We start from the raw sequence: 24,817 nt of genomic DNA on the forward strand, positions 1-24,817 counted from the left end.
CTGCTTGGCCAGACCACCACTTGGCAGAGATTTTATTGTCTAAAACCAGCAATACACAATGGCTGGACAACAGCTGCATTCTGCCAGACCTCAAGGCCTAATCCAAAAAGTCCTTTAAATGGGCTGCAGCCAAAAGCACATGTGGATACTGAGACATCTGGACAAGCAGAGTCCATCCATGGACAAGTCATCATCCTGATGAGCACTGCCCCTCACTGTCTTCATACTGCCACAACCTTCTCCAAAAGGGAATCAGCTTAAGGCGCTGGTGTTATTTATTTATTGTAAAATTAATCCCTTAAGTCCAATCCCTCCAAAACCCTGCTTCCAAGCCTTCCTTCTTCTTACCTCTAGTCCTTTCCTTTTAATAAAAAAGCAGCATATCTCTGAAAGCCATAGCTCATTTCCATCTCCAGATGTACAAACATCGCTAAAAGCCAGTTTGTAGGTCATAAATGAAGAACTGAGGGGTTTTATCAAAAACAAACATATGCACACATACACTCCACAAAACAAAATAGAAAAAACAGAGCAGAGGGGCAGGATTGCCAATCTCTGATTTAAAAGGCCATCTGAGGCCTCAGAAAGTTCACTTTGTTAACAGTTAATAAAATTTTGTCTTCAGCTATTATTACGTAAAAGTAACTTTTGTGTTCAAACACATGGCTTAAGGAAGCAATAGTCCAGTGTTATAATTAGCTTTAATCAGGCATGATTTAGATATACTAGAAACTGACGGCTTGCAGAATATTAGAACAAATTGTTTTAATTATATGTAATTCCATTTAAAAGGAAGAGGATTAAATACAAAATAGCAATTTTTAAAAATTACTATTTTTCTACAAATTCATATATGCTTACCTTACATAGGGAAACATGACATATTGAGGGGAGAAATCCAGAGCAGTTTTCATATAGAGATTTCTGCCCAATTTGATTAAGTGTAAGATGTTAAAACAACAGAACTTCTCATTAAATAAAAAAAAAACTCAGAAAAAATCCTGATCAAATGCTTCGAGGCTGAATTAAATCTAAGAATTAGACCCAGAGGCAAAGAAACCTTCATTTGCTTTGGTGACTGTGTTGGGTTGATGTGGCCAGAAATGTGTATTCTATCACCATCTGTGGCACGTACTATCTGTTGCTGGGCCATCTTCAAGACAAGATGGGGCAATCATCTTTATCTTTTCCACAACCCATCCTCCCTCCAGGAGGATATCATCTGCTGCTGGGCCATTAAGTCCCCCTGTATGACAGATAAAATTACATCATCCCACTGGGAGATGCTCCAGCCAGGGGGAGGAGCCAAGCCTTTCCTACCTAGATAAAAATTGAGATTTTGGACACCAAGGAACCTTCTTTCCACTGGATTCCAGAGGAGAAGCCGGACCTTTCCACATCATCCCTGGACCTTCAGAGGAAAACTGCACCTTCTACAGGAGCACTGCTCCAGCTGAACCACATCTGCCACTGCAGGAGGATGCAGCCACCATTTAATGGGACTGCTGCCAACACCCTGACTGACAGGGTGTCAGGGTGTATTCTGACTGTCAGTGTTTTGGGACTGTTCTTTGTAATACTGTATTTCTACTTTTAATTTTCCTAGTAAAGAACCGTTATTCCTAATTCCACTATCTTTGCCTGAGAACCCCTTAATTATAATAATCTGGGGGAAGGAGGTTTACATTCTCCATTTCAAAGAGAAGCTTCTGCCTTTATTGGCACACACCTGTCCTTCAAACCAGGACAGTGACTGAGTCTGTAGGAATAGGATTTTCCCTCCTTTTCGATGACTGGCTGGAGCCAGCCGGGATGGTTGGAACCCGCCTGTGCCAGCTCCCCTCTGGTTCTGAGCCCCGCTCTCCCCGCTGGTGCCAGGCAGCTGCTCCAGAGGCAAATTCCCACATGTGGAAGGCAAGCCTGGAAATTGGCACACACACAGCATGGCCTTTGCCCCTCACAAACTCCTGGGTGAGGCACTGCCTGTCCCACAGCACCCCAGGGCTGACCCCAGCCATGTCCCCACCCGCAGTGGCGCTGCCCAGGCCATGGCGGCCCCAGCCCAGCGTGCCACTCCTCTGCCTGCGCCAGGGCCGTGCCAGCCACGCTCCACGCTCCAGCGAACGCTGCCGTGGCGCCTGGGGGCTGTGCTACAGCAACACCCACCTCCACATGGGCGCGCAGGAGAGCAGGCAGGGCAGCCTCTGCCTCGGGGCCTGGTCCCGCCGGGGCCAGAGGGCAACAACGGCCGCGGGGCGGGGCCCAGGCCCGCGCTGCCTCGCCACCGCCCCACGGGGACCACACTGCCCGGCAAAATTAGTCACTAGCATGAAATTAGTCACAAGCAAAATTATTGCGGCTGAATATCGACATAACAAGCTGGTTACTTGCAATGGACTTTTATCCCCTTCGTCCCTGCCATCGGTTTTGCCTGAAACGCCAACTATTCGTCTTCCCTGTGAAAAAGAGACAGTTAAGGCCTTCTGGCAATTTACATTTATTAAAAGTCTCTATTTTTGTCTTCTTCTAGTCACATAGCTTGGATCATCCACATATCTTCTGACTAAGACCCTGAAAACACAATGTCCAAGACTCTGGGAACACTCTGTATTTGACTCGCGCCAAGTGGAATGCATTACTAGATTACACATATGATCTTCGTTATCTGGGATATTTAGCCTTTGGCACAGGACCCCTAAAGGATGACATGCCAGAATCACTTACTGTGCACTGGAAGAAGGAAGAACAATCTCTCTGTGAATGGCATAACATTACCTCTATGTAAACAAGGGGAGAAAACACCTTGGAAACTTGTCAAATCTTCCATTTTTACCTTCCACTTCTTCAACCATAAAAGCCACATAACAAAATCGAGTAGGGGTAACATTTTAGGAACTTCTTTTTCAGGTTCTTTATTCAGGGGATTTATTCATAAAACTTACTAAAAAATATCCCTTGGGGTTTTTTTTAAACAGCCTATGCTTCCAGCTCACACCAAAATAACATCATAAACACACTTGATACTGTAAAAAAGAGTTGTTACATTTTCAGTATTTTAACACCTTTAATGTGTAGAGACACAGATCTATAAATGGTCTTCCAGATTCAGAAACTGTGAGGTTGTATTACTTAGTTTCAGCATGTAAAAATATCACTTTCAAAGATCTGTTGAGGTGTGCAGTAGAAAAGGGGAAGCTGCTGGTGACTGCAGCACAGAGTTTGGCTGTCCCTGTGAAATATTAGAGATGCAAGCAGAAGACCATCAATGCAGAGCAAAAACTTGGGTTTTGTCACGTGTGAAAATTGTTTTGAGGGACAGCAGAACAAAAGCTGAAAACTTGACTTGAAACAAGTCTTTAATATTCTATATCAATTATTTGAGATGACAATACCTGATGCTTTAAATCCAGGCCTCAGACATTTCTGTTTCAAGCATGTAATTTGTATGGCACTGAACTGTATCATTAAGTTGTGCAAGTTTCACTAAAAGACATCATGAAAAAGTAAGAGGAAAATTACAACTGCAGAACAAGTCTGGGGATAAATATAACTAACCCAAATCCATTGCCTATTTCACACACATTAATGGAATTAACAATCAAATTTATTTTTTCTGCACCCGAATATGAGCCAAGAAAAGTACTAAAAGCTTACTTTTCCAATGAATCTCTACAATAACCTTGCTCAAAGTGCTTCCAAAGAGTAGATCCAATAATGTGAAGAGTCTTTACAATTTTGTGATGAAAAAGAAGCTGTTCAGGGAAAAAAGGAAGAGAAACAAGAACATGTGGCAATGGTGGTCTGCATATCTTCATCTCTTGAATGTAAAGGGCCCAAATTCCACTGTAATATCTGTAGTATTTACTATGTTTCTCTTCTGCCTACGGGTACAAGTCAAGTGAGGCATGAATTACAGCAAAGTTTCCCTTCTGTGCACCACCATGCCATACAGCCATCCCAGAATTCTTCTTTAGGCTGAATATCATGTAACTCCTTCTATATGATTGACAAGGCAAGGCAAGATTTGTAATGAAAGCTGAATGTTCCTTAAACCAAATGATCCAGCTGGAGAAAAAGATGACAAGCTTTTAAGCACACAAGACTTTCAGACTTGCTTCTCTTTCAGGACTGGATAAGAGGACAATGGCCCAAACAAGTATCTGGTTTTTCCAGCTAGATCATCTTGTCTTGCTCACATCCTTGTGTCATCACAGCTACAGTAACACTTTCACCAAAAACCTTAGTCCTCTGAATGCTAAACAGCCATCTCCAGATGTCACAGTGGTTTCTTTGAACAAATAGCATTAATAAACTTTAAAATGCCCCAGAGTAAGTCTGTCCAATGTGCCACAACATTTTATGAAAGTGCCCTGTATATAAACCAGGGACACCTGACATATAAAGTGGTGTAAAAATACAAACTGACTCGGCTTCTAAGTATTTCCTGCCCTTTTAAACTTTGCACTTGTTCATTAATTTCAACAAATATTGAGGTGAGCCAGCTGCTGAGGTGAGAGTATTCAAATAAATCCCTCACAGATGTTTGTTAACTTCAGATAGGAGCTTTATTATCTACAAGTCATTAATCAACCATTAACAAGTAAGTGTTATGGAGTCCCACTATTGAGGTTCACTGCCAGAGAAGCTTAATAGGTTTTGTAGACTGGTTGTGTCTGTAAGAACTAAGAGCAGAGACAGGTCTGAGGTAAAACATTTGGAGGAGATTAGAAAACATGAGAAGTGATTTTGTTGCTCTTCAGCTCTCCTTCAGAGAAAGCACTTCACCAGTGTTAAGCATTTACACAACAAACCCAGTGGAAAGATCAAACTCATCCATCAGTTTGGTGATGAAAAGGAATGTGCTTTGCAAAGCCAAACAAGCAAGTCAGGCATAGGTGAGAACTGCTGCTCCTGTGAACAATAATAAACACCATGCAAAGTGTCACCCTCTAAACTGAAAGACTCTGAAGCTACAAAATCACCTGCTCTGACTTCAGCGTCCTCAGACTTCACCCAATACCTCTCACAAAGGCCACAAAATTCAGTTCAAAACAACAAAAGCAGCTGAATTATTGCATGCCACAGGCAGAGGACATGACTGAGGCAGCATCCATCAGCTGTTGTGTAGGACAAGCATTGCTTACTGCGGAACATGGAAATGCATTTCCCTCTTCGGTCCTCTCCACCAACAGCTTCTGTCAACAGCTTCTGGCCTTATGAAAGAATCCGTTCACACACTAGATTTGGAAATAATTCTGATCTGGGCTATACAAGCAAGACACTTAAAAAAGCATAAAATTCTTAGCTGAAAATGTAGTATGCATTACACTTGGTGTCTCTATAGCTATTTCTGATTTCTGATACATATGGAGCAGACAATAAAGTAAATTTTAAAAGTAGAATTGAAGAAAAATATTAATGTCTGAATACCAACAGGTAAATTAATCTTCACTTTCCTATTTTGCAACACTGATTTTTTCACAGAATACTTTCACAGGTTTCTGAAATACTGTGGAATTCTGCAAGATGTCAAACCAGGTATTAATTAGATCAAAGATAAAAAACTTGCCAAAGCTCACGTCCTGATTATTTAACACACCACAGAGTAGGAAAAACTATTCCTTACAAAGCCATACTTTTATTCCCCTCAATAACATTTCTTCATAAAGAGCAATACACAGCTGGAAGCATTAACAGCCTACCAGATGGTTCACTTCTCGATAAACACGTTTGGTAAGTTTAAAGTCTAATGAACTGTAGTGCAGGGAGAAAAAAGTTATGTATGCAGAGTGGTTCAAATGGCAGGTCAGGGCTGGGGCTGGACAGGGGACTAGCTCCACAGAAACTTCCACTTCTATAGCAGCTTTACATTGGAGGAGGGAGGGAAGGAGGGAGGATGGCTGATTCTGGCAGAAGACAAGGACAAAAAAGGCTGAATGCTTAACACCCATATATTCAGCCCCACAAGTGCTAATACTGGACAGGGAAATGTGGATAGTGGTAAAAACCAGGGAAAAGCAGCCTTGGATTTTCTCAAGCTGCTCAAAGAAAACATAAGAAAGAGAATTAATAATAAAAGTAAACACCTGCAGGGTGCATGAGAGACATGACAAAGGGTGTTACCTTCCTTGCACCAATGAAATCAGGTCTATCCTCAGTTGCACATAAAAGTGCAGTTTGTTTCTTTAATAAAGGGCTTTTTTCTTCTCTTCTACCTGAAGGAAGTATTGTTGCTACATCCTTTTTGCTGTTCTCCTAGCCCGATAGCAACAAGGGAAGGCTGTGATCACCAGATTCCTGAATTGTCCTGAATCAGCAGGTGCTTCCAGAGCCCTGGAGAGCCTGTACCATGCAGCAAGCAATGACAGAAGAAACTTAGCTCAAATTAAATTGTGCAATTCTACAATGAACAATCCTGAGTTATGCCTGCCACTATGGAAGTGTCCAAGGCAGCAAGCATTTCTCTTCTTCTGTCCATGCCATTTCCACAGCAGGTAATCCCAGCCAGTCACAAACTGTTGACAGCTGAGCAGCCCAAATGTCCCATCCCTGGCTGCAAATTGCAGAGCAGCCCTGCCCACCCAGCCAGGTATAAACAGCTCAGTGTGGCAGCACTGGGGAAACCTTGTCTGGGAGATCAGCTTGGTGCCTGGGCTGGTTCTGTCACATCTTTCACCAGGCTTTACAGCTGTGCAGCTACCTAGGAGCCTGAATTGTGTTCAACAACCTGCTGGGGACAATAGCTCAACAACACTTCAAGTTTTGGGCTGAGAAGCTGCAAAACAGTACAGCCAGCAAAACTCACTGACTCACCTTGAGGCCGATCTAGATCTGCTGAGTGCTTTGACAAAGATCAAAGATGGTGCAGACTGGCGTCTTTGGGCCAAACTCTTCATTTTCTGATTGGAAAGAGAAACAAAATGAAATCACAGGTGAGATGCAGAACAGTAACTGCACACATACAGATTGGGCACAGCCAGACTCCAATTTCAGGCCATGGGAAAAAGGCTAAGTTATTACCCTCAGCAACCCTGGAGGGGGAAAATATCACATGGCAAGCAAAACAGGAGCATTACCAGAAAGCCAGTGTAAAGAAAAGCTGAAAATTACTGTCTATGCACAGTATACCTACTACACACCTGCACACATGAAATAAACACCTACAGCTGGTCCTCAACCACTATTTTGTCCCTTAGTAATTTATTGTACTTATCAAATATCCAGGCGGGGGTTTAAATTTCAAATGCTTCATACATTTCTGTGTCAGTTCTGACATCTACCATAAATTAAGGTTTGGTCTACCTGACCTTACATGCTACAGTAGGCTACCCTTTTTTAACAAATCTTTACAGAGAAGAGCATTTTCCTTCTCTAGTAATCTATTTGGAGCATTACATCTTGCCCCTCAACAATGCAGTCAACAATGACATTTTTTTCATTCCTGATTATGTATGAGAAAAATAAAATAGGGAGAGGCAGGACAGTTGTTAGCACAGAACTAGAAAGAGAATAAGAAAAAAGGAGACATTCAGAGAACACCCCAGGGAAAAAAAAAAAAAAAAGAAAAAGCACAAGGAAGAGATGAAAATGTCAGTAGCTAACAAGGCAGCATGGATTTCCAGTCAGTGAAGTCGAACACTACAATAAAAATACTGAGCAAATAAATAACACCATTTTCCCTAGAGCTAGAAATTTTCAAAAGCACCCACAGGAGACAAAAACACACATTTCCCTGAATGCAAATGTATTCACCAGGATGCATTGAGTTTCCCTCCTGCAGCCAGAAGTAAGACTGAGTAGTCCTGGCCCTAACCCTGGAGGGCTGTCTGGAGCCGGTTGTGCAGCCTGCTGCCAAGGTGCACGACCTCTCCTCACACTGCCCTCCACCAGAAGGGTGACTGTTACCTCATTTAGCTCAAATACTTTTCAAAATAAACTGTGAGCAAAAGAACCAGGGTCAAGCTCCTCCTGAGACCCTGACAGGAAAATATCCAATGATGCACTGGTAGCTCACACCACCCTGGCCACCACTGAGAGCCCACAAACAGGTGAACCTGTGACAGTCATGAAGTCTTGGTTCTCAGCTAATCACAAAGCATGACTCTCCTCCTTCATACCAAAAATAACCACTGACTACCAGGATAAATATGTCAGGGCAGTCAGAACAACTGACTGCCAATGCATGTGCTGGATGTGACATACATTTTGTTTGGGCAGGTGCACAGTGTGCTCCCTTCAGAGAAACTGAACTCTACATATTTTACTCGATTGTGACAAGTGCATTTTTGTTTCCTCACTGCAATCCATCTGTTATTTTGTCATTTTTTTGGTTCTCTCTTCATTGATGTGGAGCATGTTGTTTGTTTTGTCACTCAGTTATAGCTATTGTGCAGCAGTTGTTATAAATCCAACTATGTAATTTCAATTCACCTTTAAAAATTATTCCCTCCTCCCTATTTTATCAAAAATAACCTTCTCAAGACTGATAAATTAGATCTGGGAACATTTAGCTGTCTCCAATTGGACTATAACAGGATAATAAAAGATTACTAATAAAAGAGATGCCCATTTTTAATAGTTATTTTTAAAATAAATAAATAAGATAAATTGTTCTAGTGAATTAAATCAGGCTAGCAAATCTGAAAAGCTGTTAAAGGTTTTAAAAGTAGCATGCCTACAAATATGAAGACAAAAACAGATCTGTGTAACAATGCAGTGTAACATGCTACAGACCGGCCACATATGTCACAAAGAGGCAGATTTAAGGATTTTATATAAATCATCAACTCCCAGTGGGAAATTTACTGCAATTTACTCATTACTGGGCAGGTGGCTTTTGGGGGAGGTAAAAACTGGAGCATCTCAGCTCCTGCAAATGCAGCAGAAGTTTGGTTGCATTTTCAAAGAGATCTTCAGGTCTCAAAAGAAAGGCATGGAAAAAAAACCACAGTGTTTTAAAATCTATGGCAATTACAGCATTTTTTTTAATGCTTGGGTTAGCAGTGCTGAAGAGCACCTGTGCCAGCACGATTCTAGTCTTGACTCAAATGTCTGAAGACCAAAGTAAAGTCTAGACTACAGCAAATTTTGTAAGAGCTCAAATAACTGGCAGAGATAATCCTGGTCAGAGGGATTTTGTGATGCAGCCTCTCTGAACCTGCTGACAGCAAGACCCATCCAAGCAGGCCACTCTGGGCCACCTCCAGTGCAGGTCTGTGTGACCTCCAAGGATGAGAATCCACAGCCTCTCTAGGCAAACTCTTAGCACAGCTACCAAGTAAATCTTAACGGAAAAAAAATTAGCCTCAAAACATAAAAAGATCACTGATGAGAAAAGGAAAATTTTCACAGCGCTCAAGTGAGTCAGGTCAGCTGTATGCAAATAAACACATTACACAGAGACATTGATTACAGACAGAAAGGGGTGTTTTATTTTCATTTTGCTATGTACAGAGTTTGGGAAGAGAAAATAAGTGACCATCACGACAACCTGAATTGATTCACTTTGAGAAGGGAGAGGATAAATTCACTCTTCATTAAGTTGGATCCAGTTGCCCACTATCCTCATTTTTATTGCTTTTATTATGTGCAAGGATGGCAATGTGGAGAAGAGAAGATATATCCTGAACAGCTGTAGTGAGAGCAGATGTTTGGGAGGAAAAGGAGATGCACTGACCAATTATCTAAGCATGGAACACAGAGAAGCATTTCTCAACATGTGTCCTACATCATTACCTCCTGTTTTTTCATGTATATATTAGAAAGGTCAACACAGACAGAAATTCTCATACTTGCTGGCTGAGTAACACCCATGTGAAATGTATCATAAAATCAGTATCTATAATGAATGCTTACAGTGTGCCAGATGCAAAGATGATAATCTTGTGTCAGGACAAACTAGAGTTATTTCTGTCTTCCTCACATTCAAAAGCTTGAGTTCCTGCCCCCTCCCCTCTGATTCAGGTTTAACTTCATACTTTCTGCATTTCTGGTTGTGGTTGTCTTGGCTTTTTAACAGAAACAAAAAGGTTTTGCATTTTCTGCTGTTGGACTTGTGACAGTATTTAGCCAGTTTCTCATCTGGTATAAAAAGTCATAGGTCTGCAGACTGGAAAAGAATGAATTTACACCAGATATCGATCAGACCTACAATCTGACACACTGTTTTGTAAGCTGTGATGGTAGGTGGTTTATGAGCAAATCAGCCCACCATGCTGAGGACAGAAAGCTTGCAAACCATCTCTGAAAATAAGCTGTCTCTCCTCAGGAATCAGAAGCCCTGTGGATTACAGTAAAGCTTGCACAAGCATCTCACAAGTCATCAGCTGGAGGAAAAATCTATTCCTGGATGCCAGTATTCAACTAATTTTGCCTTGCAGTTGAAGTGGATGATGGTACTATATGAAATTCATATAAACGAATATATTGCCAAGTTACAATATTGATTTCCACTCTGGAAAAGGTAATATGATAAGATAAAAAGAACACCTGGAACTGTTCCTGCACTTTATGTGTATCACTTTACTATATCACTCTTCCAAAGAGAATGGCAGAGCATGAATTAAATAAAGAATGTATGAAAAAAATTAATGGCACTTACTATTTATTTTGTGATGACAAGTAATTTAAGTAATGCATACAGAGTGTTTATAATATTTTCAAGTACCCAGAGAAGTTAAAAATCTATGCAGTAAGTGGATACCCTGCTGCAGCTACTGCAGACGTGCCAGAGGTCAGAGCAGGAGGGCTAAGACAGGGACTGTGTGCAGTGATTCCCTGGAACACACTGCCCACATTGCCAGGTTGTGCTGCCTGACCATGCCATGGTCAGACACAAGCAGGAGCATTCCTCCCCCCCAGCCTCTGACTCACACACCTGGGCTGTTTGTTTGCCCTGTGCTCCTTTTATAGCTGTCAGAGAGAAAAGGACAGTTTAGGGCACAGTTTGTCTTGTCTGACAAAGTTTTCCTCCACTGACTGTAAAAGAAAAGCAAGGTGACCAAGAAAATAGAGTTAATCATCATCAATCCTCTCCTTGGTATTTGGGCAAAGGACAGGGAACAGAGAAATGTATGTGACACTGGAAAAGACTTTTTTCTTGCAGTGGTTTGAGCTTAGGACGAGAAAACAATGTTATTTGATGTTATCTGACTATTTAAGAGACTCATACAAAACAGCTGAAAATTTTATTTAGTTCCCGAGTGACAGGTAAACACAGCAGAAATGCCTCCTCAGCAATGTGCAGATAACCTTGTTAAAGCCTCCTCAGACACTGAAGGATTTCAGGCTCCTGATTTACAGGCTCACTCCAGAAATGGGTCACGGCTGGGACATCTGCCTGGGTCATTTAACTGGGTGACAGGGACAACCCTCAGATGTGCCAATGCCTCGAGCTGAGGATTGCTTTCAAGTGGCTAAGCTCTCCCTTTCACTGCTCTATTTTTCTAATGAAAGGAAGTCTGATTTTAACAAATCCTACTCTCTAAAAGTATTTAAGTTAATAACTGTGAGAGATTTCAACCATGCAAACTCTGCTCTTGTTATCTGAGCAACACAACGTATCTGTGGCACACACTCCTGGTTTGGCTAGAGATGAACCAAAGCACAGACAGCAAATCCTTACCAAAAACTGGGAGGCAAAGTTCAGCTAACTGCCTGACAATCAAAAAACTACAACAACCCTCCACATAGAGAGTTAATTTTCCAGGGCAACTACACATCACTCTTAGCCCTGTATCACTGGGCCACTTAAGAGAAGCAATAGATTATATTTTCCTACATATTACAATCCAGTATTTGTTAGACTTACAGACCAGGGTTGTCAAAAAGTACCAAAGTAACAAGAATCTCTTGTACTTTGTTAAAGCAAGAAATGGACCTATGCTGACCTATAACATTCTCAAGCCCTCATAAACAGGGTGTGAAGATGACTGCATTTGAACTGCTGGCTCAAGCAGCAGAGAGAGATGAAGGTCCCACAGAGAGACCATTTACCATAAAGACAGAGCAGGTGACAAAACTATGTGCTTTTGTTTATGCTGGCAGAATACTTCTACTTACAAGGACCTTCCTAGAAAGAAAGCCATTTTTTGAGTGATAATTGTGGAGAAAAAGAATTGCAGGAGCACAAGAGAAAAGAGCTATCAACACAGTGGGACCAAAAGCAGATCATCATGGAACAGCAGCTGCTAGAGAGCATGGCAAAGAGTGAAGACTGTCTCAGAATAGAAAGAAAAATGGATAAAAGAAGCTAAGACCAAAACATGTTTCACCAACTACTTCCAAATCTTTGGAAGCATTGATATGGATGTCTTCAAAAGATTCTACTCATCTACATCACAAGATGAAGATGAGAAAGACTATTAAAAACATCATAGAGGAGGGGAACACTGAATTTGTTGCTTGTGGGTCCTATGGTGAGTCAGGGCACTGCTCAGACCAGTGGCTCTGTGGTGGTCTTGTTGAAGTTTAAAGTTTCCTTCTAAGCCTGCCACAAAGCAGGAAGGTTAATGCATGGATAAAATTCTGCCCTAGTTTCTGTACATAAAGACCTCCTCAGGAGCAGTTTGCACAAGACAGAGAGAGGAGATTCCCCCATTCCACATCCATACTTCAAGCAACATTAAGTAAGGAGGCAGTAATTTGTTATTTGCGGTTCTTGAGTATTAGATCCCTCATGAACTATCGTGCCCCTCTCTTTCCTACTGCCGCCAGGAGGGGCAAAAAAAAACCCTCAGGAACTAGAACACATCCTTTTCTGCATAATTTTCACTAGTTCGTAATTGAAGCAGCATCAGGAGGCACATCCTAATACTAAGTTACCATGAGCCAGCACAGCCTACCAAGGTGATTTTAACCTAACGACCCACTTCACGGGTGATTTCATTAAAGTAGGGCTTTTTCAGCCCTCATCAGAGACAAAATAGCTACAGGATATGTCTGCAGGATGATAGAAACTGTCCATCACTGAACTAAATAGTGCCAGAAGTGTTCCTATACGTTTGAAATTTCCAGCACTACCAGGTGTGATTTTAGAAACAACCCACCAGATCCTCAGCCAGGACCATAGTAAACAGGACAGTCTTGCAGGAAGAAGAAATCTCTGCTTAAGGAGATTTACGTTAAAAAACATACATATATTGGCATGAGATCAAGGTGTAAAATATAATGGCAAATACATACTTGATTCATCTTTTCAGAGTAAAACAAGAGATGAAGATTATGCATGATTACTCTTCCAATGCCATTAAATAGCATTAATTTATCCATTTAATACACTGTTGAGGAACACTATAACTCCCTTTTCCCTGCCAGTTAACTGTTGTTGCACTTGTGATCAGAATCACAAAGAAACACATATTTATGGTGATGGAATTCCCAGATGCCAAGTCTCAAACCATAAAGGCTACTCTGATTAGTATTCAAAATGGTTAATGTTTTGCACACTTTGTAGATGTAAATATTAAAAATTGCTGAGCTTCCAAAACATTTTAAGCAGTTACTTGAAATCTTCAAGGAGGCAGCAAAAATCCTAGGAGTGACTCCAGATACTCTTTTGCATAAAATATTCAGTGTTGGTTGGAATCTGGCCCCTCTGAAAAGAGAGAAGTGAAACACCAGGAACTTATAAATATCATAATGGGTTAAATGACCCGGCTGCTACTGCTGACGCACTGACATTGGCATAAAAGACATCTCTGCTGCATAGTTTGTTTCAACAAATTTTAGGAATAAGCTCTATTAGTATAATCACTTATACTCATGCTACTTCAATCCACTTAAGGGTTGCATCAATTCACTGGTATTGGCTACTAAGCTAAACGATACAAAACTTCTCTGTAGGTCAATCACACACAGTGACTCCAGTAAGTCCAGTAAAAGAGGGAAACTAGCCCAGAATTTTCCAAAAGCATTACCTAAAACACTGCACTTCAAGGTCACCTGTTAGCAAAGTGTCATGACTGCCTTGTAAGCATTTAACAGAGAGAACCTCCCACAGACTGTGAGGTAGGTTAGCAAATTATTTTGCATGCCAAGAATAGGCAAAGAAATGTTTCCAAGGTATTAGTGCAAATGGTCACATAAAATACATTAAAAAAGCCCTAGACATTTTCTGTCCCTGTTCTGCTTCTGTGGTGTGATCAAGCACGTGATCCTTCAGCTTCACTTTGACAGCCAAGCGGAAGATGAAGTAGGAGTTCCACAGAAAACCACAGAACAATGCAGCAAATCTCAGCTAATTTGAGAAAATATAGCCACGATAATAAAAAGGGAGGAAGGTTCAGTGGTCGCCTAGCATCACATATTTAGGGGTAGCTTTTGCCAGAAAATAAAACAGTTGATGTTCAATACATATTTGCAACAAAATTGTTTAACTTGACATGCCATGTCACCAGGACCAAACTGATTTCTTGCCAACACGTTCTTCCATTTCACTGTAAGTAACCCATACAAACAAGGTAAGATCCCTGGTACCAAAAAAAGACTTATTGTACTGCAAAAAAAAAAAGATGCTTTGGCACTGAGTGGAAGACAACACACAGGTGTATATATAGAGTCCAAAGGACCCAAATAGTAAAAGAAATATTTGAACTGTCTCTGAGATCCAGCGTCAGGCAAAATTAGGAATATTCTTTCCATGTACATGGATAAAGGTAGGAATCTTCTTTCCAGAGAGGCATAAAGAAGTGGCATGCTAGTAGTCTCAAGGAAGCACCACAACTGTGGACAAGCAGCTGAGCTGTTGGCTGGATGTTGGTGACTGCCTGTGTTGGCTGTGCATGGTGTACAAATCTGCCATATGCTGCAGGGCACAGCCAGGGTCTCAAGCTGCTTCTCCACAGGAGGATCTCCATCTGTACCCCCACTGCATGTGCCTCCACACTGAGGAATTCCAAAAGGGCTGCCAAGATCCGTAAAAAGTAATATCCCTGCTCCCTTGTCAGCGCTGGCAAAAACAAGGTCTGCATTCCTTTGACTGTGGGCTCTTTGGAGCAGGAATAGGAAACACAAGTGCTGCCATTAATATTTGTCCTCAGAATGCTGAATAATGAAGTGGAACTTGCACGATAAAAACGTTCATCTTCGCAGTACTTGAACATCACTTCTCATTTCAGGTGGGTGCCTAGCATCAGGGCTCTGCAAGGTTGGAAGGTACATGGTATTCTGTCTTCAGCAAAAATGAAATAAATGTTTGATAAAAATCAAAGCTGCTCATGTAGCCATCTCATATTAGATCACAGTCCTTGGAGAGGGTGAGTATCTACTCCATCATTTTGCTCAGCTGGGCAGCAGAAGGTACTCCACCACCTTGTGTAGGTGTACCACATGCCCAGTTCAGAAACCAATCAGATATTAACTACAGCAAAGTGTAGTAGAAATCTTGGCCAAACTCTCTCCAGGCAACCATTCCGCCACTGACAGCAGCTGCCATAAGAAGAGGTCCCCACGGCTGCAGTCAGGCTGGAGACATCTACCTGGGTCATTTAACTGGCTGACAGGGACAACCCTGCACTTTGGGCTTGGTGGGACACAGCACCCACGGACACAAACCATGGAAACACACAGCATCACCTCCCAGCCTGAAGAGACACATCAGCAGGACTTCTCTCTGTGCCATGGCCAGCAAAATCCCAGTGACTGCTTAGCCACAGGACCAGACACAAGCTCAGACTGTACTACCATCCTGAATTGTCACCAGCTGGACAGATTTACTAAGGGACACTGAAACCTGGCCAGTCATTCTAATCCTGCCAGCCTGTTTGGCAGTCATCTGAAGCGCACCTCTAAAGACGAGGCAGTGAATAGATTTAAATGTCATTGTGAGGCAAAATCGGCAAGGCAGCAAGGTACCAGCTCTACTTTGGATAGAAAAACACTACAGCACTTGCTAAACCCAAGAGAATAAAAAAGAATTCCTGTTTTATACAGCAGGAAGAATCTGGTTATCACAGCTTGCTTGTTACAGCTAAGTAGAAGGCAGAAACAAGTGCTTGGCTGTATGCAGAAGAAAGCATTTTGCATTTGATTGTGTTAGATGCTGAAAAGCAATTTGAGACATCAGACAGATTTTACAACCAGTTCTGAAGATGGGATTAGGCTCTTCTGCTACGAATTGTAAGCACTTTGCACAAGATGCTTCTTCAGGAGGCTTCTTATATTTCTCTTGCACAAAGCACGTGCGAGAGGAGCCACCAAACACCCTCATCTCTACCAAACGCTTCCCTCGCTCTCTCCAGGCACACATGCAGCAGAATCCTCTTCGATCCCTCAGATAACCACTCCGCAAACCTTTCTCCAGCTCTCTCTGATACCCACCGAGCAAAACCTCCAGAAATCCATCCGGCAAAACGTCCTTTAGGTTTCCCCACGAAATCCATGTAGCAAACCCCCTCATCGCTCCAGCACATCCGTGCAGCAACACCCTCCGCGCCAGACCACCGGGAAATCCATGCAGCAAAGCCCAGCGATCCCACCGAGCAGCACCCAGCAAACCCTTCCCGAGCTCTCCGGGACGGCTGTGCAGCGGCGCTCCTTACCCACCCCGGACAGCCGGGCAGAGCCTCCCTGCGCTCCGGGACGGGGGATGCGGGCAGCCGCCCCCGAGCTCCCCGGGTTATGCACCCGCCAGAAGCACCGCCGCACTCCCAGCTCCCCGGGGAGCACGGACCCTTCCCGCCGACAGCCCCGGCTCCGACGGCGGCGGGCAGGACCAGGCGGATGACCCGCGCCGCCCGCCGCGGGCAGCTCCGGGACAGCGGCGAGGACCGGGGGCCGTTCTGCCGTGCGCTCCCCGGGGGCGGCCTCACCTTCTTGCTGTCGGCGGCGGCGAAGCCCCTGCTCTCGCCGCTCACCGAGGACGAGCGGCCCGGGCCGAGGTGCTCCTGTTGCGGGGACATCACGTCCATACAGCCCCGCGCCGCCGCGCTCCCGCCGCGGGGACACCCGCGCCGCCGCCCGCACCATGGACAGGGCGCGCCGCGCCGCGCCACGCCCCCCGCGCGGGGACACGCCCCCACGGGACACGCCCTCGGAGCCCACGCCCCCTCGGCCGCGCCGGGGCGTCCGGCAGCGGGGGGCGGCGGCGCGCATGCGCGGGCTGCGGGGGGCGCGGGGCGACGGGGCCGGCGGTGCGCGTGCTCGCGTCTCGCGCCTGCGCGCGCTGCGGGGCCGGGGGGCGGTGAGGGGCAATGGGGCGGGTGTGAGGGGACAGAGCGCGGCGGGGCGGGACGGGGGCACGGGAATGGGGCGGGTGTGAGGGGGCAGAGCGCGGCGGGGCGGGATGGGGGCACGGCAATGGGGCGGGGCGGGATGGGGAGGCACGGCAGTGGGGCGGGTGTGAGGGGACAGAGCGCGGCGGGGCGGGATGGGGGGCATGGTGCAGGAGCGCAGGGACGGAGCGCTGCGGTGGGTGCTGCAGGTAGAGTCCAGGTGGAGTCCACTGTGCCAGAGCTCCTGTCCCCCGTGTGTCCCTGCAGCACGGGGCATGGCTGTCCCCACAGCCCTCTGGGTGCTGGGGTGGGGGCCCTGGTGCAGAGGAAAAGGGATCATGGCACCACAGGGTCCCCGTGCGCTGGGGGAGGATGGCAAGGGGATGCCATCATGCAATAAGGAGGAACCACTCGTTCCACTGATGGATGGTGTTGGCTCGAGAACAAATGGTTGTAAGTGGGCTATAAATAAATCTCAACTGGAGAAGGGAAGAAAGCGTACTGATCGTACTGATCCTAAGGAGGAGGTTGTGGAGGATCCCTGCTAGCCAGGAGCAGAAGGTGTAGCTCTCTGAATGGTGGTGGTTTGATACAGCTGTCATGCTGGTACATTATTGTATACCCTCATTAAACGCAGTGTCTTCAACAGTGAGGGGCTACGCCTCATCACCCAGGAGGTTCTTTCTAACCCTTCCTACACTTTGTGAGGGATATTTTTATCTCCAGCTTTTCTAGCTGTTACAGACTCTACATGCATTTTCTCCCACATTGATCGCAAAAGAAAAAGCAGAAAAAGACAGATCACACTATCTTGTGTGCAGGTTCTCAAAACCACCACTTCCCTTCTGCAAGGAGAGTTTTTACAACCCTGTGGTGAATTGGATTGAGAATAGATTCAGCTTTAACAAGTTAATTTTCTTCTGGAGAACTTGAGTTGGTTCTCCTCCTGGAAGCACAAATGGATGTGCTGCTTCTGCAGCTTGGTGGCGGTGCCTCTTGCCATATATGACTAAAATAGTAGTAAATGATGAATTTGGTTCCATGTTTTGTAGCTACCCTGGATGCATTATTTAGGCTCAGTGTCTCCATGTAGTAGTGCTTCAGTGATCTCTTTGTTGAGATTGATATGGGCATCTGCCCTCTCTTTGCACCTCATTTCTGCAAGTCGATGGAATCATGTAAGTAAGGAAAGATTAAATATTTAAGTCTGGAATGCAGTATGAGTTCTTCCGCCTCCTCAGAAGTACCGGGGTTTTGTGGATCTGACCTGACTTTTTCTCCTCACTGTATGACTAACCAATAAAAAGAAAATCATAGATATCTGTGATATCTGACCACCAGGAAATAGCTCTTGGATGACACTGTGTCTGATTTCAGAAAGCCCAGCAGGCTGCCCCTGATATCTTTGGGAAAGCAGTGGATGATTAGGGCAGAGGTTTGTAGGCAGTGTGTGTGTTAATGTGTTATGAGTTGTGGCACTTCCTCTTTGTTGTGTGTGTAAGGTCTTTTAGCTGAAGTGTAAAAACCTTGAAATGATGCATTCTTGGTATCTGTACTAATTTACAGACAGATGGCCATTCATCACTGAGCCAAAATTGTATTTTAAAAAGCCTTCTGAATTTTTAAAGCATGAGTCTCTGAAAACCATGATGTCAGCTAATTTCTGCACCTCTGGGCGGTGGTGCAGGCCAGCTGTGAGCGCCCATCCCCACATGCACTTGTGCTGGTGCTCTCCCATCCTTCCACTCCCGTCCCTTTGGTCATGTCCTTGTTTCTGCTCCTTCATCCTCTTCCACCATGCCAGTCCTGCGAGGGGTTGGCAGCAAGGGGGGAACAAACAGGAACACAGGCTTCCCCTGGCACAGCACCCAGCTCTGTGACATGGGGACAAGCACCCAGCCCAGGGGATGCCATCCCCAGGCAGGTCTTTGAGTTTCTGTGGGAGGGCTAAGAAAATATTTATGAGGGTAGAAAGGAAATGGTACAAAATGCCTATTCAAAGCACAGAATATATTTAGCTATTTGGCAACCTGCTTTCCAAAAACATTTGCAAGTGATATTCTCGGTGACATTTTGGAAACAGGACTGTACGTATTTGTTTACTTGAAAACGAAATGTTGCATAAGCTTTCTAAAATTTGCACGTGGCATAGATGTATTATTTTATCTACTACCATGAGCACATTTCCTACACTCTTCATTGAATACTGACTCACCTACTCACAGGGGCAAATAGACCAAAATCTTGCTGTTTTTTGTGACCAAGATGAAGAAGCTTTCTTCTCTTCGAAGCACAAATATGTTTGCATATGCAAACATACAGCCAACATGTTTTTGTTAGTTTCAGTTCTTCTCCAGAGCCAACGTTTCCATGCCTTTCCTTAACCTCCTCTGCCAGAAAAGCAGACAGGAAGGTTAGTGCAGGAGGTGTGAACTGGCGGGAATGATGGGAGGGAGCAGGGTTTTACAAGCCTCCCTTCCCCTTGCTGGAGCACAGATGACCAGGAGGAAGCATGCAGAGTACAGTGGCAATCCACAGGCAGCCTGGAGCGCCTTGCCTGGTGTGACACGAGCAGCAAGTGGGTCTCATGCCTTACCGTGATTAATCTCCAAGGGTAAGAATGAATGAACCCGCTAAGAACCGCCAAAAATGGGAAACAGGAAAAATAAGGATTCCCAAAATACTGTTCAGAGTTTAACCAACAGTTTCTTTCTGGCAGATCAGGACTTTGTTTGTTGGTTTTCATTTGGATTTTGAGAGAACCTGGAAAACTGAGTGCGTGATCAAGGCTGGGGACAGGATGTGATTGCAGCCTGTGTAGAATTCCCAGAACTGCCTCTGTCTGATGGTTAACCTGCCTCTGTGCAGAGGTTCCCAGTAGGAAAATCACCAGCTCTGCCCCAGTGTTTGTCCAAGGATGAAGAAAATCCCACATGGGCTGGTGTGAGGCCAGGCATGAGGATGGGGCTGTTGCTGTCCAAGCCATCCCAGTCTGTGCCACCCCACAGCACAGAGCAGGCACAGTGTGACATTCCCCAGGCTGTGGGGGCACCTACTGCCTGCTGCTTCTCATGCTATCAGGGTTTTAACAACAGCCTGGGTATTTCTGGCCTGTGTTTGTCTGAACAATGAAAAGACAAGGTCTATAGTTGCATCAAATCATCCATGAACTACACCGTTATCACCACCAGCTAAAATCCTGCTTGAGCCCAAACCCCCTCAAAAAAGACATAGAAGGCTCAGAAAATAGCATGCATGTTCATAGAAAGATTTTCTTTCTGTTGCCTTGACCACGACGTGGTGTGAAGAAAAATACCAGAGAGACAGGGGGAGAACTGGGACAGAAAAATATATGGGTGTTGTAGAAAAATAACATTTGTACACAAGATGGGAGAATTATTCATGGGCAAACCCATCCAGGTGGAAATATGACCCCTGTAAATCTGCCACATCAGAGAAACCCAGAGTGAACTGTTAGCAAATGCAAGATACACAGGCTGCTGCTACCTCTGGGTTTTATGAGCTTTCCAAGCACATTAGCACTAGCAGACATTCCCTTCTAAGAAAACTATGATATCTGAGGAACTGTGTGAGGCTATAAATGAATGAACAGTACTTAACCTGCACTAAAAGCCCATGGTTCTATCAAATCTGCCCCAAAAGGACACAGTTGCCTGAGCACTAATTTTATGAATCTCACAAGTGCCCCATGCAATTAGAGGACATGAAGTTGATCTGAATTGGAAACTCCAGGGCCAGTTGTATTTCAGTGAGATCTGATGCAATGACTTTCTGGTTTAATATCCCAGTACCTAAAATCTTGTACTGCTCGTGCATTGTGAACAGCTAAAAATAGGACCATATCCTCGACAGATTGGAGCTACTCAGAGAAAAGTTGAGCTGAAATGAAAGCTTGGAGAAGGAAACAGGATTAATGGAATGGATGCTGGAACTCAGCACAGGAGCTTTTAGAGGCAAGTATTTACCCTACAGTGTGAATCCTTCATTGCACATCTTCATGATGTTTACTGCTGCTCCTTTCCCAAAAGGCTGTGGTAAACTGAGAGCATCCTCGTGCTCTGGTGTCAAAGGATGTGGAAGAAGGTAGCCCAGGTACCAGGTCCTGCCCTAATAAAACTGCTAAATGCTCTGTGAGTAGCTGCTAAGTGGAATTCATTAACGTCTTGGGATTCAGGCCACAGCAGTTATTAATGCTTTGTGCAGATAGTACCACATTAGCAGGAAGAACCCCCTTCTGTCCCTTCCTAAGCAATAAAGTCTGCAGGGCCTTTTGTGCCAGATGTTCTGCCTCAGAGGCTCCTTGAGGGCTGGGAAACACCTCACATGGGCTGTTCTGCCAAAGCTTGTCAAATAAACAGAGACCTACCCTCTCTCTCTACCCCAGAAATACAGGTGGTCCCAAGTGAATGTGGAGTCCAAGTCTGCAGCACGTGGTGTGTTTCCAGCAGCAGGGATGAGTGTGCACACGGAATGGGGAGCCCAGCTGACAGCTCAGCTGTAGGAACAGGCACAGTGCAGAACAGGGAGAGTCTGAGTGCTGGGTGCTCCACATAGGATCACCCTTGTGGCTATCCAGAACCATCCTCCCATGGCTACACCTGCTGCCCAGATACGAGGAAAGACTTTTATGTCCCAGCCTCATGGATGAACCAGCCAATGATTCTACCAATTCTTAATATCCCCTTCAGTCTTATTACATATGCTCTGTGAAATTCAGTCCAGCACATCAAAGGCAAGTTTGCCTTTGAAGAGCTGCATGCTTCCTGCATGCAAACATTGCTCTGATTTAATTAAGTTTGATTTTTTAATCAGTGTAGTTGAAGCAGTACTATGCTTATGAGCAAATATGGCTGGCATAAGTATCTCAATGTGTATCTCAATGTATATGGCCCAATATCAATGCCTCCCAGATGCAAGTGGCATTTGAATTTTCCTACTGTGCACATTTTCCCTGTTTTTCCTGTATCTTCCATCTCATTTTTATGCTTTATTTCTTTCATTCACACTAATATGCTCTTAAGATTGTATATTTTTGGTTTCTCTGCACTGAAGATTTTTTTTACTGTCCTTGTCCAGCGTTCAGTCTTTCAGTTGCAAATTGCGAGGCAAAGTTGAAAATCAGTAACAGGATATTCATCCACAAGGACCTCACAGAGGAGCTAAGTATTAGACATGAAAGGATAGCGTTTCATTTGAGATAAGGCCTAATCTCTTCCCTTTGTGTGCAACATTTCCAAACTTAATCTGAGCACTTGTGCCTGGAGCCAATTAACTTTGCTCTCAGGTAGGTGAGTAGTGGTGGGAAGACACAGAACTGAAACTGCAGCTTAATCCTGTGTACAAAAAGTAGGTGCCATTAAGACAAAGGAGACTGACCTTAGGAAACATCTACTAAGTGTTCAGATATGGGCAGAGCTCACATCTCTTCAGTGTAAGTTTGAGCCTTATTGGATCTCAATGTACCCATCACACTATCTGAGTCCTGGAAAACCCACGATCCTCAGCACCCACAGTGATACTGAGCATCAAGGTTTGTTTCTATTTATATTCAACATATTCTCGAGAAAAGACATTCTATCACTTAAACTTTGGTGGGGGAGGGTGTTTTCAGATGCTTGTCCCAAAATTACAGTTGAGAAACATGGTTATCAGCATACAGATAATAAATTACCTGCACTATTTTTTGTGTTACAGCCAGGTGTTGCCAACAGACTCCCTGGAGCTCCACAAAGCACTGGCCACATTGACAGCCAAATCCCCACTTCAGTGGCTTGAGGCACTGAGTGATAAATTAGGTAACATGAGTCAGGTTGGCATACAAGGGACTGGTGAGAATTATATATTCATAACAGAAACATTTATAGTAACTAGAATGGGAAGTTATTGAGGTTGCACTAAGAATAGGGCATCTTTGTTTTGTGGCTGATGGGACTTAAATTTATTGCAAGCAGAAAGTGGACTGTTGACATTGGCTCTTTAGGGAACATGAAGGAAGCTCCCATGAACAGGGGACCCTCTCGAGTGTAACATACGCTCATCCATAAAAGCTGTCACGTTATCTTCCTTGCTCTGTATCCATTTCAGGCATCACTTTCCCTGTCTCTCTAATTCACAACCCAGACAGGTTTTACTGTGAGTGTGTTTAAGAACCCTGAGGGCCATATTTTTTGTCAGTTTGTGTTTTTAACGTGCTGATGGATTATATTGTACTTCTGATCCCACCCTGGATTTGCTATTTTCCATTCACCATAGAGGACTCCCTTTTTGTAATAGCTTGTGGGACTGTCAGGCTGTGAATGACAGACATTAAAAATAAAAAGATGGACAAGATTTTTAGTTGTCCTTTCATAACACACTGCAAAATTTTTCACTGCAGGACTAGAGTGCTTTCGAAAGTGATTCAGATGAAGAAATAATGAACTAGACATCCTCCCACTCACTTGGGATCTGAAAGGAAACAGCTCTATTTTTCTTAAAGTGTGTTGAATTACTCCATATGACCTGATGTACATATCTTCAGTCTCTGTAAGCCAAGGTGGGAGCCCAGGCTTCACTGCATTCCATTGAGCAGGGTCTTGGCTCTCCTGCCTGTCTCAGCCATAACAGAACCCCCAGCATTTTAGAGATTAAATGGTTTGTTACACGAGTGTACTGGGTTGACCCTGCTTGGATGCTAAGTGCTTACAAAGCTGTGCCATTGCTCTTCTCTGTCGCTGATGGACTTGTCCTTGGCCCGTGGTGGGTGTGTCTTGGAGCTGGCTGGCATTGGATCTGTTGGAAATGGGGGAAGCTTCTGGCAGCTTCTCACAGAGGCCACCCCTATAGCCTCCACACACACACTGCCAAAACCTTGCCACACAAGCCAAATACAGTGAGGGCTGAAATTCCTGGATCTTCTGTCTGATATGGACAATGAGGACTGTCAGCCTCCAAATGGAGTTTGGCTTTTACGGCAGTCTAAGAGGGTGTAATTTCTAGGAAGGGGAGGCCAGCAGAAGCAAGGCAGAGGAGTGCTCGAAGTCTCTGCCAGGTTCCTACCACAGTGTCTGCCTCACAACTGCTACTTAGAGCATCTTAATGTTTTAAGGAAAAAACAGTGGTTTTGGAGTGTATCCAAGCTGTTCCTGACTCCAACATGGTAATTGTAAGAAGTAGACTTAGGAAGGACTAAAGAAGATCACCTAACCTCATCATCAGGCAGCTTTCCCTCAGTCTTTCCTCAATTACTTGTTCTCTAGAAATGAGGGGTGATGGGAATGTGTGGCCTCTCTTGTGAGCCTGTCTCTTCGTTGTCACCTCAGCTGGGAACTATTTTCCCTTATGAAACCATCTCCTCCTCAGTTAAGCCTATGACAACATGTCCTAACCCCAGGGGATATGAAGAAAGTTTATTCTTTCCTCCTTAGAGCTACCTTCTACATATTTGGACACTATGTCCCCACAACCCTTATTTCTAGACTAAACAATACCAAATCCTTCAGCTTTCCTTGCAGTCCATGATTCCTGATCCTCCGATCCATCTCGTTTTCTGAATTCTTTCCATTTTGGTACATTTCCTTTCTAAATCATCATTTCCAAAGCAGGAT

At 44.3% G+C, this 24,817-nt stretch overlaps 1 protein-coding gene across 1 annotated transcript in view; it reads right to left on the reverse strand.

Annotated features, from left to right (window-relative positions):
- ARHGAP20 (Rho GTPase activating protein 20) overlaps positions 1–16,972 on the reverse strand; it is a 58,132-nt gene extending 41,160 nt beyond the window's left edge. Inside the window, 2 exon segments of the mRNA XM_056492649.1 lie at positions 6,814–6,899; positions 16,809–16,972. Coding sequence (XP_056348624.1) covers positions 6,814–6,899; positions 16,809–16,907 — 185 coding nt within the window. The 5' untranslated portion in view covers positions 16,908–16,972.
- Positions 16,973–24,817: the final 7,845 nt, after the last annotated feature.

This window comes from Oenanthe melanoleuca, chromosome 1 (genome assembly GCF_029582105.1).
Source record: "Oenanthe melanoleuca isolate GR-GAL-2019-014 chromosome 1, OMel1.0, whole genome shotgun sequence".
Lineage (NCBI taxonomy): Eukaryota > Metazoa > Chordata > Aves > Passeriformes > Muscicapidae > Oenanthe > Oenanthe melanoleuca.